This window comes from Lineus longissimus, chromosome 17 (assembly GCF_910592395.1).
Source record: "Lineus longissimus chromosome 17, tnLinLong1.2, whole genome shotgun sequence".
Classification (NCBI taxonomy): Eukaryota; Metazoa; Nemertea; class Pilidiophora; order Heteronemertea; family Lineidae; genus Lineus; species Lineus longissimus.
This window is the reverse complement of record NC_088324.1, coordinates 9470180-9485026: the sequence shown is the minus strand read 5'-3', so window position 1 is coordinate 9485026 and position 14847 is coordinate 9470180. Positions and strand designations below refer to the sequence as shown.

The following is a 14847-nucleotide window of genomic DNA, read 5'->3' as shown; positions in this document are numbered from 1 at the left end:
TTGAAGACTGCTTCACCGACAATGCGATTTGAGGCAAATACATGCATCGCATGCGTTGTGATCGCGTCAAGTTTCGTTTGAAAAACTCTGTTTCAGTGAAAGCCGAGCGGCAAACCCAAGAGAAACGACCATCATTGGAAAATAGCAGAGATAACGGATCACTCATTCCTTTTTTATGAAGAAGCAAATCTGTGTGTCGTTTTTTCTGAAACTTTGGTTTCCGAAGTGGATGCACATGATAAATATTAAATGAGGGATTTTTCTTTTTATTGAGGACCACATTTTGTACAAAATCTAGATAAATCTGAGACAAGATACATTTCTTCAACGGGTATGAATTGAGGAACACGAGAAGGCAGCCACGGGCAGGTTTACAAGAACCATAATATAGCCATAAAAAGAACATCGAACACCAAGAAGAAGAAAACAATAGATACAGAGCGAATTTCATACATATACATATTTGAGATTAGGATTGATGGTAAAGTGGTGATAAAAGGTTATTAAAAAAATGTCGCCCTTCACTTGGCAATCTTAGAGATGATCGAATATCGTCATCAATGTGTACTTCCTTCTCGGTTGTCACAATATGAAAGCTGAGTAAATTACGAAGTGTTTAAGGCATACTCAACGTCGTCAACTTTATCAAAGGGTGTCTCGAGGCAAGAGTCATGAAGGTGAGATTATAAGTCACATGAAGGTGAGATTACAAGTAACATAAAGTCAGCGATAGGGGTATCTCCTATCTCAAAGAGAAGTGAAACTATTTACACTTACGAGGAATTGTTTATCGTTGAATCAAATACAATCCAGTCTCCTTACAGCTAACACATTCACCACCAGCTGAGACCGCGCATTTGACCCTACTAAATGCCTATAGTCCCCCATTAAGAACAGTTTGAAATCAGTGCGGGCAAAACTCCTAGATCTAACAGTCCGCGGAAATCTCATAGATCACTGATCCAGCCAATGCCTCATCAGTGACTCCAGATTCGAACTTCTTTTCGCTCATTTTACACTCCCTGGTTGCTTTCGCGTATCCTATGGTAACACAGGTCTGACTCTTATTTATGCAGGCAATGGCACACAGGATCGCGTTGTTCTCAGTCTGAGTACCAATCACAGCCGACGAGACAATCGTCCTATCAGAGGCTTTGTTGATAAATGGTTTGTCTGAAAAATTTTAAATACAATGTACCGTATGCATGTACTTAGAATTGTTCTCATTCACAGTCTCTTCGGGGACCATTAAATATCTGATGGTTGTCGACATCAGGTCCGTCAAAGTAAAATTTCTTTCTCCTTTTCAAATACTTTTTGTAGGTGTAATTGTCTAAAGGACCAATATCGGCCGCCATTATAACCAAGCCTGTCGGCTGCCTGCTTAAAATCTTCGACGCCCCTGTCTTCCCAAGGGTTTTTCCGCGGTCAAATTAGGATTTTATGATTTTCTTTCTACTCACAGCCTGTGAAGGCGTTGTTCGATGTCGCCACCCGAACTACTTTCTTTTCATCGAAGTCTTTAATCTTCATCATCTCATCTTCGGTCAAAGCCTGGTTCCACAGCATCACATTCGCCATCTTGCCTAGAAAAAAAACACACTCTTTGTATAATATAGACTCATGCGCAGCCCCGGAACTAGATTTATTGATTCCGTCGTTTAATATCCCAATGAGATTGCCCGTGAAACCGGAAGAAGCTAAACGCACGCTAGTTAATGGCGCTAGTCTACCACAAAACAACCGTTACCAACGACGAGGCTTGGAGATTGGACGTCTATATATATCCGTGATTGCCAACAAAGGTTCCCACACACAAAAGTTACTTGGAGTAAAACGACAGGCATGTGAAGATACCAGATTCTAAACGGCCTTGGTCATTGGATATCAAAGCGGTTGTTAGTGAGAATACACAGCTTCGTTTTGGTCGCAGCGGTCTTTGGTGTCTGCCAACCAAAAACCTAAAGTTCTAATTTGATGGCAGCAGGTTTACTTTGATGGCAAATTGATATGCACTCCCAACCTCAAAATAGAAATTAATACCTCACTGGCGGATGGGCTTGTGGTTTAATCAAGACGGCTCGGGTGGACCCAAAATGACTATCTCGGGCACATCCCGGGCTCGGCATCATCAGCCTCGTTTCGAGCGTAAACAGCCCAATCACCAAATGGTTTGAATAGAAAGATACGTACTTAATAGCCGCGTTACTCTGTAAGTAGCATTCTTATCATTAAAATTGCGGGTCAATTCGAAAATTGTCTGCACAGGCGCGCCCCTCCCATGGCGTTAAAGATGTTCAAAACAACTTTTTGTCTGCACTAACGCTGGCGTTAACTTGACTTGGCATTATCAGTTAGATCTAACGCCAACTTAAGTTAACGCGCAGCGTCAGTGACAAAACCTGTTTTGAACATTTACACTACCTTTATAGTAGCTCGAGGAAGCGTATGCACCAAACGGCCTCTTCCCAATGTAGACTTCTGGAACATTTGTATACCCTTTGACCTTGGAGAGTACTAGGGTCGTGGTGGTTGTGTCCAGGGTTATCCGCATCGTGCCCGTCCCGTAGTCGTAGACAACACCCAGGAACGTCCACTTGCTGAGAGTGAGTGCCGGTTTGTTGTTAATGTTGGTGGCAGCGCCGGATTCGCCAGGCCGGGCATTCCAGTAGATCAGGACACACTTGCCAGGGAAGTTCCAAATGTACGGCCCAATTGCACCGGCGACCGGCCACTCGATGAAGCAACCTGTGTTGGATGTAGGGTACACCATCGCCGCGTAGGAGAAAGATCCGGTTGCCCCAACGTCGAGCATTGGGGTTCTGGTGATCTTAAGATAGGAGTTGGTGTTTCCTTGGAACTCATACGCCGCGTTCGCAATGTTGTTGAAACCGGTGGAAACGGAAACGCCAAACGGAGTTGCGTGGTGGTTGTATCCGCTTACGTCATTGGTTTGGTGAGTGCCATCTAGCGGCCAGAAAGCGATTGGCTTTGGTGAAATGCATTTTGTTGTTACCCCTGGAAAGGAAATACGTTAATGATGACCTGGGCCTGCATGGTTGTGCCAAACAAATGTTGTCACTAACGCTTGTGTTAACTTAACCTGGCGTTATCTCCTTCAGCTGACCGTCAGACTTAACGTCGAGCTGACTTATGTCTCGAGTCCATTCGGCCTACACAGTCAGGCCTTTATTCTCGGCTTCAGAGAGCATGGGCAATCACAGGAATGATAGTCCCGTGAACACGGAAAGAGGGCGGAAATGTTGTAGAAACTCGGAAAATGCTAAAGATTGCAGAAACTGAACGTAATCCAGAAGATATGGAAATGCGGGAATATTTTCGTCCTTACCTGCGGCAAGTTTCACCTGCGAAAGAAGGAATACGACGAGGCAGCTGTTTGCTAACATATCAAAAGAGTGTTCTTTCTCCAGAGATCAAGACTCGGCTACAAATTAGCTCCACCAAGTCAAATGATGTTTCTCTGCTTAATGAACTCCTAGAACAACTCCAGAACCAGAACCAACCTTTAAAAACGGCTCCGACCTGTTTGGATCCAAGGGAATATCTGCTAAGCCTGGTGAAGACTGGATCATGCTGATCACATTTTGGTGGTGCCAATTAATAATAAAAGGGTAATTGCAAATTAGAGTGCTCACGCAATTAAGGGATGAATATTTCAAGTGTATTGTTCTGAAAAATGCATTTAATTCTGGTCGGGGTCAGGCTCTCGATCATTCGAAAGACGATAACATCGCACAAATCAGTAACCGTTGGTCCAATGAGATAAATCGTCCCTTAATGTTTATTATTTTGACAGGTTGGATCGTTTGGATGTCGACGACATGTGCACTTTCGTCACTTTCTGCCGTTGTGCAAACTGTCGGCCCACTTAGTGCGCATGTCGCCGGCACCCCGACGACACAACCCATATTATCTGGTGCCATATAATAGGTCTCGACCTACATGGTTACCAGTGTAATGCATGTACGTTTTATTTTGTTCATAATCCAATGTCTTGTCATGTTATATCAAATATTGTACATGTATTTTACACGAATAAAAAAAAAAAAAAAAAAAAAAAAAAAAATACCATGATGGAACCATATACGGCACTCTCAGGAATTGCGGAAACAAATAAAAAATGCCGATCTGTAGGAAGCCAGTTTGAAGCTCATGGCGAAAATGATATTTGAATAGGTATTGAGCATCTGGGCCTATGTGAGAAAGATCATGAAAAGATATTTCCTTCTGCTTACTAGGTTGTACGTCCGGAGATCCAGGTTTTTGATAGTCGTACCTCGTATACTCATATCGAGAGGCGGTCGATTACATGCATATTGAAAACCACTGGTGCCAGGATGACTTGGTAATGGTCACAGAGAAAAAAATGCCCTACATTCTGGCACATCCGATAATGAAGTGATCCAACATTAGTTACTCTTTGTGAGTTGAAACCCCTTAGATAATTAATATGATCCGGCTGGAGAACAAAAAATAGCGTCATGCCTGTTTGGGTAAACCGCGGTTGGTTGGCTTGATGAGAGATCAATTGATTATCATGATTTGAATAATTAATGGCAGAGATATTTTAACTTATTAAATCATTTTATATTGGCGTTTACGCTTGATTTTTAAAGCTGGGTGGTATCGAAGCTCGGCCAAGAGCAGATACGTACAGACAGACTAATTAAGGATTTCCCAAATCATCCAAAATTCTGTTTGTAGGTCCTACATGTATATGCTTAACATGTCCCATCTGTATATCTTGACTTCATCGATTATAGATGAAGCCATCACCACAAAGTCCTAAAAAACAAAAAAAATCGTGATGAATCAGTTTTTTTCTGGTCTTGTCAGTCGCATTTTAGGGGGTAGCCCACTTTCATCTTCCTGAATTGCTGCATGCTGATAGGTCATAATAAAGTACCTTCAATAACACTAGTATACCAGAACATTATGAGGACTTTTCGTATCATCATCTCCTTCAACTTGTTTTTCGTCCAAAAACAAGAAAATGCCATGGCTTCAATGGACAATAGTAGATCAGTGCCTTTCACTTTGAGTAGATGTACTTGGGAAGATAAGAAGTTGATTCGAAATAAGTATAGCAAACAATTTATTATATAAAGGACTACATGTACTTTGATATTATAGTGGAAATAAAATTAAACCATCGGGTGGCGCTTTTTCTGGTCAAGAAAAGCAGGCTTTATCACTATTTGACAAACCGCAACATTACCAATACAAAAGGCTTACGAGGTTAATTGCCCAATTTTTCGAGTATCATTTCGCGATTCGCGAATTCTAGAATTGCATTTAAAGTGGAATAGCCCAACTTTAGCTGGAGTTATAGTTTACTTATCATGTATTCATTTATTGGAAATTCCATGACTAGAACTCATTAAGGAAGGGTTTAAATCCAAGAAAAAAAAGAGGCCAAAATATCGGCCGTGACGGAGGCAAAAATCAGGCGTGACGTATGAACCGTCAATCACCACCTACTGGGTAATCTCGTACTCAACGACTCCTATTAAATTGAAAAATGTTGGTCAAAATCACTCCAACTGCTCTGAATATTGTATGTAAATTTGTGATATTTTGTTGTCCTTACTATGTTTATATACTGTTAGCTTTGCTAAGAGCCGTCCTTTCAAAAATTCATCTTATGTACATTTGTAATTTATACAGTATAATTCCTGTGCTCTACGTAATGTATTATTTTGTCGAGCAATAAATTCTATTCTAAAAAATTCTATTGGCCCTCGGTCATGCTCTTGGCCCTGCTCTCTTTCCTCTTGTTGACCGGGGGGCAGATGATGACGGGGCAGGTGGCGTGGTGGACGACGTAATCACTGACGCTTCCTGAAATGTCGACGATAAAATGAATGATTTCAAAACACATCATTCTTGCTACGATTTGAACAAAGTATCACCCCTTCTTTTCATTTCTGTTTCCACCTTCTGGTGAGCGTCGGCGAATACTTGGGTCGAGTTGTATGCTCCGCCCCTCGCACACGTTACGTTAAAGGGGCAACTCGGGCATGTCAAGGCTCTGCATGGCAAGTGTTCGGCAAGGACAGAAAATCCTGACAATTTTAGAAAACACAAATAAATTACCTAGAATGGTTCGTCTAATGGTCCCCATGCCTCGTGTGCCCATGACAATCATCGCGGCATTCTCATCCATGGCTGTTCTACATATAGCTTCCCCCGGTTTTTTTTCGTAATGCACTACAGTTCGGTGTTTCACCTGAAAAGGAGATATAGGTTGGTCTGGTTGTAGCTGGTAGATCTCCAATTGCAAAGTTCATAAACTTGTAGCCTGATGGTGTTGAGTGTTGTTAACGACAAGAAACCCAGGGCAAAAATTATTCGAGTCCGAGCCTCGAGACAGTGTAAGTGCATTCCTTGATGCATGCCAGAAGGTGTTTTTTTTCTCAATTTTGTTGCCCGCGCCTGCAAGCATGTAAGCGAGTTAAGTGGCGTGCCGAAGGACTTACATGTCTACCCAGCAGCTGTGCTGTATAGTCCGCCTCCAGCTTATTGATCTCAGTGTTCCTCTTGACCGCCGCAGTTTTCCATTGATCATGTGGGAGGGACATAGGGTCTGGGGAGAAGATTGAATGATTAGGTCAACCTTGAGCGTCTTCAGCTTTGAAAATTGTGTCTATTATTCTACTTGGAGTACTACATGTACACCAAACAATGGAACATACATGTACATCAATGTTTTAACCCAATAAATCCTGACAACATGAAGTATAGTTCTTGTGTACGACGGATCAATACTTACAAGTTTCATAGTTCTCAATGCGTTAGAGTAATGCATTATCTCCCTCATATGCTGATTATATCATATACGCTAATTATATATGAGTTTCTACTCTCGTTATTGTTGTAAGATATGCATAGTTACATCTCTTAAAAAATGCTTTTGAAACATCTTGGTGATGACCCTTTTAAAAAGAGCACAGTCCGGCATTGCCCGTCAAAGTCAAAGGCGCGTCATTAAGTCGCACATAGGTCGCGCGTACAATTATTATAACACGAAACATAGAGATATTTCGCGCGTCACTGGTGCGTCATGCGCAACTCGGCGCCTATCTCGCGCGTACGTTACACATAACAAGATGGATGTCATTTGTGATTTGGACGGTATTCTTTGACTCTCGATTAAGTTGCCCATGTTTTCAACGCATTTCCTGTAAGCAAGATTTTCACAAGCACCATGCATGCCATGCTTTTGCAGGCAAAGAATTTAACTTCTACTTACTACTTAGAGAAACTGTAGGCAAGTCAAGTTCCCTTGCCACGTGGGTAAGAAAGACAGTGTCCCCTGGTTGGTGCAGATTATCCAAATAAACTGAAAACAAATCCAAAAATCGTGCGTTATTAATGAAACCCATACCAAAAATAGATGACCAGAAGTAACCTACTGCGATGAGACAGCACTTTCTGATGACCCGGACATGACGAAGTGCGGAGAAGGTCACGTGAACATCACGTGTTCAGTATCGCTGTTCCTCAATTTAAAAAAATGCTGTTTTCTTTTTCTGCTAACAATTTTGAGGCAAACATCACAAAAACATACTTTTCTTTAGAAAAGAACCACATATCCGTAAAGATTTGTCGGTCATCTACATCAGAAAGTGCATATAAAGCACGCCAGTGTTTCGCACGTGTGGTGATTATTCATCTTCAGGCCTTTGTAACGTTCCTAACACACTCAATGAAGAGTGCATCTTAGAAATGATTCAAAGGCATTCCATGGGGGGATGTGATTCAGTGGAAATGGGTTGGAAACAACTCCCCTCCCGAAACCTTGGCGACAGCATCTCAGTAGGTCATCTTGGTTATCTATCGTTTTCACGGAAGACTCTACTCACGAGAAATACTTAAGAGTCGAGAGGTTAAGCCGCTCAGCCGTGTGGCAGAGCACGACGGTGTTTTCGCTGCGGTGAAGGTTTTCGAAGTAAACTGCTAGGAAGGATTTTAACATGTCCATACAATCTCAGTCATGCACGTCAGCAAGGCTGTTTCGCGTCGAAAACAAATCGCAATTGGTAGGAATTTTAATGCATTTCAAATCGGGTTTTTTTGGTACGTTTGTAAATCACCCAGCCAAGAGAACGTGGCGTTCGCCAAAGTGAGAAGCGGGTGATAATGAGGAAGATCTGAGGTACATTTCCAGACCAAATCTCAAAACGTAAATCACCCAGCCAAGAGAACGTGGCGTTCGCCAAAGTGAGAAGCGGGTGATAATGAGGAAGATCTGAGGTACATTTCCAGACCAAATCTCAAAACGTCGTAATTGCGAATTGTTGCTTAGTTATCGACTACAACAGTTTACGGGTGTGTTTTTGAGCTGCACAGAGCAAGTTCAGCTTTTTTCGCTGTCGTCAATTCGACCCGTCTGGACGTCCTTTATACTCACAGTCAAAAGCTCTCTGCCCATGCTCACTGCCATCGATAGCAATCATTACACATCTGGACGATTCTTCGGCCATCTTGTTTCCTGATTGCACTAATAACTGGAATGAAAAATAAGAAAAAGTATCAGTAGGTGCGCTCTGAGAACTAAAAAGAACCACCCTCGTTTTTTGTCATACATGTATCTCCTTTGAGGAGGCGCAAACCTACAAAACAATGCATTAATCGTTTTCCGAATGAGGGCAATTTTATCAAAAATCATTGTCCTGAAATCAGATTGACTGTAAAAAAATCTCGCGGACTTATGAAATTTTGTAGTTCTACGCAAAATGTGTTATGACTTGGACTACGACGCCATTTCCATCATGACGTTTGGTGTTGTTATCAAATATCTCTCTGCCGGTAGTTATAACCGAGCCGTTGGTCGTTTATATCCTGTCGACATAATAAAGGAGCAATCATGATGTTGTAAATGTCGCTAATGCGTCAACAGAGCAACATAAATATCATCCAGTAATAACCAACTAAGAAAACTAGTTCCCAGCTTGCCGAGAATCTTCTTCAACGACTACATTAAACCAAGATGATGAAATGCCTCTTTGGATTTTTCAATGACGTGGGAAAAACTGTGTCGTTGGAGTCTTCCAACGAAATAACGCTGTTTTCATCTGATAATAATTTGCATCACATACATGTATAGAGAAAAATGCACCACCAAATTGCAAAATTTGCCAAGCAGTGATTTTGTGCAAGCACTGTAGAGTAACCTCGTATTTATTCTATTTCGATGCATATGATGCCTTACTGTCCATGTTACCAGATTGACCCAGGCAAAAAAGTATTACCACCATGAGCGTCCATTTTGACAGATTTTTTTCTGATATGCACACGTTTTCCCAGGCACTTTCAGGGCAAGATGCTCGGTAAGATGGAAGGCGGCCTTCCTAGCCTTGAGTACACACGATCAGATAAGAATTCTCGGTCAGCTGGGGAACTGATTCTCAAGGGTGATGGCTGTATGACTCGTTATTCAAGGCCCAAACTAATTATTTTTCCAGTGATAACTAGTTTTTGGCATGTTTTATGAGATTCAACACTCGACGACAGACGCTTATACTTTATACATGTAGTTCTGATACGGGAACTGAAACAACACACTACCAGCAATTTACAAAGCTGGAGGCAGCAGGATCCGGATAATAGAATACACTTAATGCCTGCACCGTTCGTTAAAAAACTTGAATTGAATTTGAACATTTCCAATTCTGTAAATACGTACTTGATATAAATTTCAGCATTGCAGATGTTTAAACAGGTGCATTTTTTGTATTAATGCCATGCGTGTTTCAGCAAAAACTGCACTACGACATAGTGTATACACGTAACTGTACATATTTCTAGTTTCCTGATCCACGAACGGCGCAACCCTTGATAAACGCAAAACGGCTTCAGTCCCAGACTTTCCCTACGTACTCTTATGCCACCCCAAGCATCTTGGCTATGTATCGATACTCGATATCAAACTATCTGTCGTCGACATGTCAAATGAGCCAGCTCTTCAGTTGACGTCATCTAGTCAATTACACTCCTGCCACAAGTGAGCAGGAAATCCATGGTTTTGTCCCCACATGCGGCACAACAAAAGCGAACCCTGCCTTGATGAACGACCAAGCTTTACAATGTTGTGATGGAAAATATCCATACAATCCATTTTCTACAACCTACCTCCAAATATCAATATGAATTCAAACTAAAATGCAGACTGATATAACGGGAATTAATCTGTCGTTCAGGCACAGCTGGAACACGAAAAAGCAATTTCAATGTCCACCAAGTGTTCAGCAATAAAGAGTTGTAGAATAGTAGCAATAATATTGTAGCATCCGATGTCAAGATCGAACATTTCACAATACTTTGACGACAACAACTAACAACAAGAGTCGCACCAATCCAATAACTACTAATGCACTGGCGGTGATGAGAGCAATGTGCACATGTCTCTGTAAATATTGTGGTTTACTGTAAACATCCAGGCAATGGAATAATCTCTTTTCACGTTGGAAGCATCGCAAACACTGAGTTGATGCAAATGGTCAGCCTGACTTTGGCGCCATTTATGTCAAATAGTCAATGATCACGCAAGACCAATCGTCATTTCCATGTGATGACAATCGAACCAACATCAACAACAACGACGGAAAAAGCAGCAGTAGCAGCAATAACAGCAACAACAACGACGACGGACGACGACCACGACAACCACGACGGCGACGACAGCAGCAGCCGCAGCAGCAGTCGCAAGAGCAAGAGCAACATCAATAAAAACACGTAATGATGAAAATAATGCTCACCATTGTCTAAAACATACCACTGTATGGATAAAACCCCAATTGTGCAATTATCAGAAACTTCTGCACTGAAAAAAACATTCGCATGTACCGTAGATATATCAGTCCCTTTTGTTTTAAATCCGAAACAATCTATTTAATTACTAAGTATTCCAGTCAGACTACAATCAAGACGCATCCCTAAGTCACAGTTTCCGTGTTCTGCCCGTATCAACCGCGGTTGGCAGTCGTGTCCATTCAAAGGCGACCGCGAACAACCCCCAAGCTACTTCCGACGTTAGGAAAGAGACAAGGTCGTTGTTCTCTATATACAAGGTTATCATCGTCAACAGTTGCCAACCCTTACTATCATGTCTCATCCGCCGAGAGACTGCGTTTGGCGTTGCTCGTAAACATCATCAAAAGTTCGCTAATCCCTTTGATGACAGGAGCCAACGGCCGTTGTGCGTCATTGATGCAATCGGACATGTCTCCCGCTGAGAGATTATGGAAGAGGATCATTCAAGACGTCCGATTTTCTTTCCATTCAGTAAAATTTGTCATCGCCTTGAAGTCTGATTGTCTCACAAGAAGGTCGGTACCATCAGGGATGCCAAAGGACAATGGTCTGTACCACCAGGATGTCAAAGGACAAGATGGTCTGCAACATCAGGATGTCATCAAGCGAAGATTATCAGTTTTCTTTATTGGTGTTTTCACTTTTTTTTACGAGTGTCGACTGCTTTCTCTCTGACAAATAAGGATACGTTCTTACATTCCATCGCGGAATAATCAAATTCCATTGCGGATCGATAAATAAGTGCACTTCATGAGTGTCATCGCAGTCGGAATTTCAAAAGATCCATTTCAAGATATAAAATCTTTAATTGAATCAAACCAATTATGATAATTGTGATGGCATTGAGTTACTCCGTTTAATCTTGGACAGATGTTGGCGACCTTTTTCGACTCGTTACTCTAACTTGAGGCGACGGAGATAGAAACTCAATTGGAGAATCTAATTGAAAACAAGAGCAACACATCGCGTGGCGAGTTCTCCCTCCTGGACCATCCGTGCTCAATGAAAGCCCACGTTTCCAGTTCACAGACAATGCATATCTATTGCTCTAACTAGTTTGAGGCCAGGGATGGCAAAATTGCTTCATACGGCACTCAAAACACATATTTTCTTCTCTGATTCATCCATCTTTATTCCAAAATGTTCTCTTCTAATATGACAAAGATGTTTTATGGCGCAGTTGTGTTGGCCAACAAGTTGGGGAAGCCTATTGATTTTTATGATCATAGGCTACTGAGGCTTCATCAGCCGACGAGCTGGGACGAGCTGGGACGAGCTGGGGAAGCCTATTGATTTCAGCTTGTTGAATAGGGAAGCCTAACCCAGTGACCAATGCATTTAAGAATGCAAAGTATTCGTCCGTAGGAATATCGTTAATGAATTGATGTGAACCACTCATATGATACCTTTACCAAAAAATACTGGATATCTTTACCGTATACTGAAATCAGGGAGGGACATCACTCAATCGATGATAAATTGTACGTTCTTCTCAAGAAATGTCCCAAGTACACCGGTAGAAAAAATACCTTACCTTCCAATAAACAAAGCACGAGGTTCTTTTTCAGGAGTAGGAAAAATGGATGTCCAAATCGTGAAAAGTGTACAAGTGTGTCGATCTCCTATCTCTAGATAGACCAGAATGGGAATAGACCTACATAGAACCATATGCCAAGTCCGTACAAAGGACTACGTACATGTATAAATGTAAACATCAGATGCTCGGGTTGTTGAAAGGCCAAGTTTAAAGACGAACTGCCACTAGTAAGCTTTCAGCTTTCAGCGCAAATTTAATTTAGTACTTATCAAAAATAAATCATCATTATTTGTATATCATGCATGTCAATATGGTCCGTAAGATGATTTTCAACATAACATTTCAATATGAGCTCAAACTACATATATATACTGCTCATCATGATCGGTGACGAGACTGAAATACCGCAGCCGGCCATCATCTCTATCTCGCATGCCCCTCTCTATGATAAAACCGATGGAGAGGAAGGCGTTTGGTTTATCATATCTCTTTGTTGCACCTTCACGGCATTTGTTCACGCGGGCCGGTGTAGAAGTTTAAAATGTCCTAGGATAGAATGCCCGGGTAACAAAGGATTCTATTATGCGCTTCAATCTCTGAGCTATTGACGGTCAGGGTCTCTGTAGAACCATATTGCAGAATACAAAAGGGCCGGACACTTTTTCCAGGGGGGCATTTGTTACTGTTACACCGGCACTGCTTTTGCGGACTGGGTAAACGAAGAAACAATCGCTTACCCTAGGTATGCGTGAGCTTGAAGCAGTGGCGACGTTCAAACGCAATTCTTTCCTAACCATGTAACGTTCGATAAGATAACATCTCATAACATACGTAGGAGAGTACTCTAGTCAAAATATGTTAGACTCGGGTACAGCTGACATTGAGTGAGTGAGTGAGGACACTGGCGGTGGTGAGGCGAACTAGTTCACCTTACACTAGCGACAGAGTCCCTTTAAAGGATGAGAATAATGTACATCATTGTGCGCATTATACTATGCTCTATGCCGTTTTAGTGTACTAAATGGCACTTCATGATCGTGTATTTTGATACTAAGATATGCATGGACAGGCTGACCTCATTCCTTTGTTTCGTCTCGAATATTATGGGGTCACACAAACGACCAGGACATCCAAGTGGTCGTTGTCAATACTTTTATCAGGTCAAACGCTTAATAACTCTAAACGAAAATGATTCATTGCGAGAAGCGATCTTAATCCCAAAATATAAAAAAACAACCGAAATGTTTCTGTCAATAACATGGACATCAGGGATGTTTACACGGAACCAAACCAAACTAGACCATACCCATCAGACCCCAGACCAGACCAGATCCGGACAGAGCGCGGTTTGGTCTCGTGTAAACGGCCCGACTCACGACTGTAGCGGAGACACCTCGTTACCAGTGGATTCTAATTGCTCTCGATAAGTCCAAATATTTTTTTCATTTGTTTTTTTCTGCTTAAAATGAAGAAACATCATCAGTCCCAAAAAATGTTTGGCTTTTATTCGGAATTTTGAACTTATGAAAAAATTCAACTCTGAAGGATGAAAAAATTTCTGAGTCCAAATATTTTTTTCACTTGTTTTTTTCTGCTCCCGGTGTAAAAGTAGAACATGTCTCCTTAGACAAAGTATCTGGCCCTACTAGCGGATTATGGTGTTATGGTTCTAGAGACCAAGACTGTCAATAGCTCAGAGATTATTACAGCACTTGATAGGATCCTTGTTCTCCGGACATTTCAAGCGATAGGACATTTTCTACACTGGCCTTGTCGCCCCTCGTTCCTCTGTAGGATGACGAATGGACAGCCTTGGGAGTTTAATTACGGTATTAACCTGTAAAGGCCTGATTGATATTTTTCACATCGTGTAGGTCAATGATTCAGTCAGATGACCAGATCTAGATGTCATCCATCCTTGCATGGCGGATGATCAGATATATGAATCAAAATAAAGCATCAATAGTCTGATAGGCCTCACAAACCTAGACCTATATAACGCATGTACGTACACACATTGGCGTGTGAAGTATATATGGAAACATGAGTTTTGATACCATCTGGTGGGTGTTACACATTCATGCTGGAGCACATCGAACCTTCTGGGACACGAGTCACAACCACGCATGCATGGACTATGTTCGCGCAAATATCAAAACATATCGAACTGCTGAATGAAAAAAACAAATGGCCAATTACCAATCATTCATCTCACTCTCATCTGGGGTGTTGAAATAAGTTCATAAGTTAGAATTAAATTCGCAGTTTCAAAACTTTAAAACTTACCGAGAGAGACAAACCTGTGTTAACTTGAATGTGTTATCTGGGTCACGCACTCGACAAAACTTAAAGGGAAATGACGTGTGAGATATTGGGGATGATTATATTATTTGACTGTGATCTCTGTGATAAGTCAATTAAATTCATCCCGAGATATTCAGGGTTTTTGTCACGTGACTCCTTCTTCGAGAGGA

At 41.6% G+C, this 14847-nt stretch overlaps 2 protein-coding genes across 3 annotated transcripts; both read right to left on the bottom strand.

Moving 5' to 3' along the window:
- Nucleotides 1-279: 279 nt before the first annotated feature.
- On the bottom strand, nt 280-4053 carry LOC135501404 (uncharacterized). Its single transcript, XM_064793510.1, has 4 exons — nt 3350-4053; nt 2425-3018; nt 1464-1586; nt 280-1173 (listed from the first exon to the last, which is right to left on the bottom strand). The coding sequence occupies exons 1-4, from the start codon at nt 3405-3407 to the stop codon at nt 929-931; spliced, it is 1020 nt and encodes a 339-aa protein (XP_064649580.1). The 5' UTR covers nt 3408-4053; the 3' UTR covers nt 280-928.
- Nucleotides 4054-5099: 1046 nt separating this feature from the next.
- Nucleotides 5100-14719, bottom strand: LOC135501215 (universal stress protein in QAH/OAS sulfhydrylase 3'region-like). 2 transcript variants are annotated; one of them, XM_064793152.1, is made up of 6 exons: nt 14660-14719; nt 8435-8531; nt 7274-7363; nt 6501-6607; nt 6118-6250; nt 5100-5862 (listed from the first exon to the last, which is right to left on the bottom strand). In XM_064793152.1, exons 2-6 carry the CDS (start codon nt 8505-8507, stop codon nt 5753-5755), a joined length of 513 nt encoding a protein of 170 aa, XP_064649222.1. In that variant the 5' UTR covers nt 8508-8531; nt 14660-14719; the 3' UTR covers nt 5100-5752. The 2 variants fall into 2 exon arrangements, with proteins under 2 accessions (XP_064649222.1, XP_064649223.1); XM_064793153.1 differs by lacking the exon at nt 14660-14719 and adding an exon at nt 12371-12488.
- Between the last annotated feature and the right edge of the window lie 128 nt (nt 14720-14847).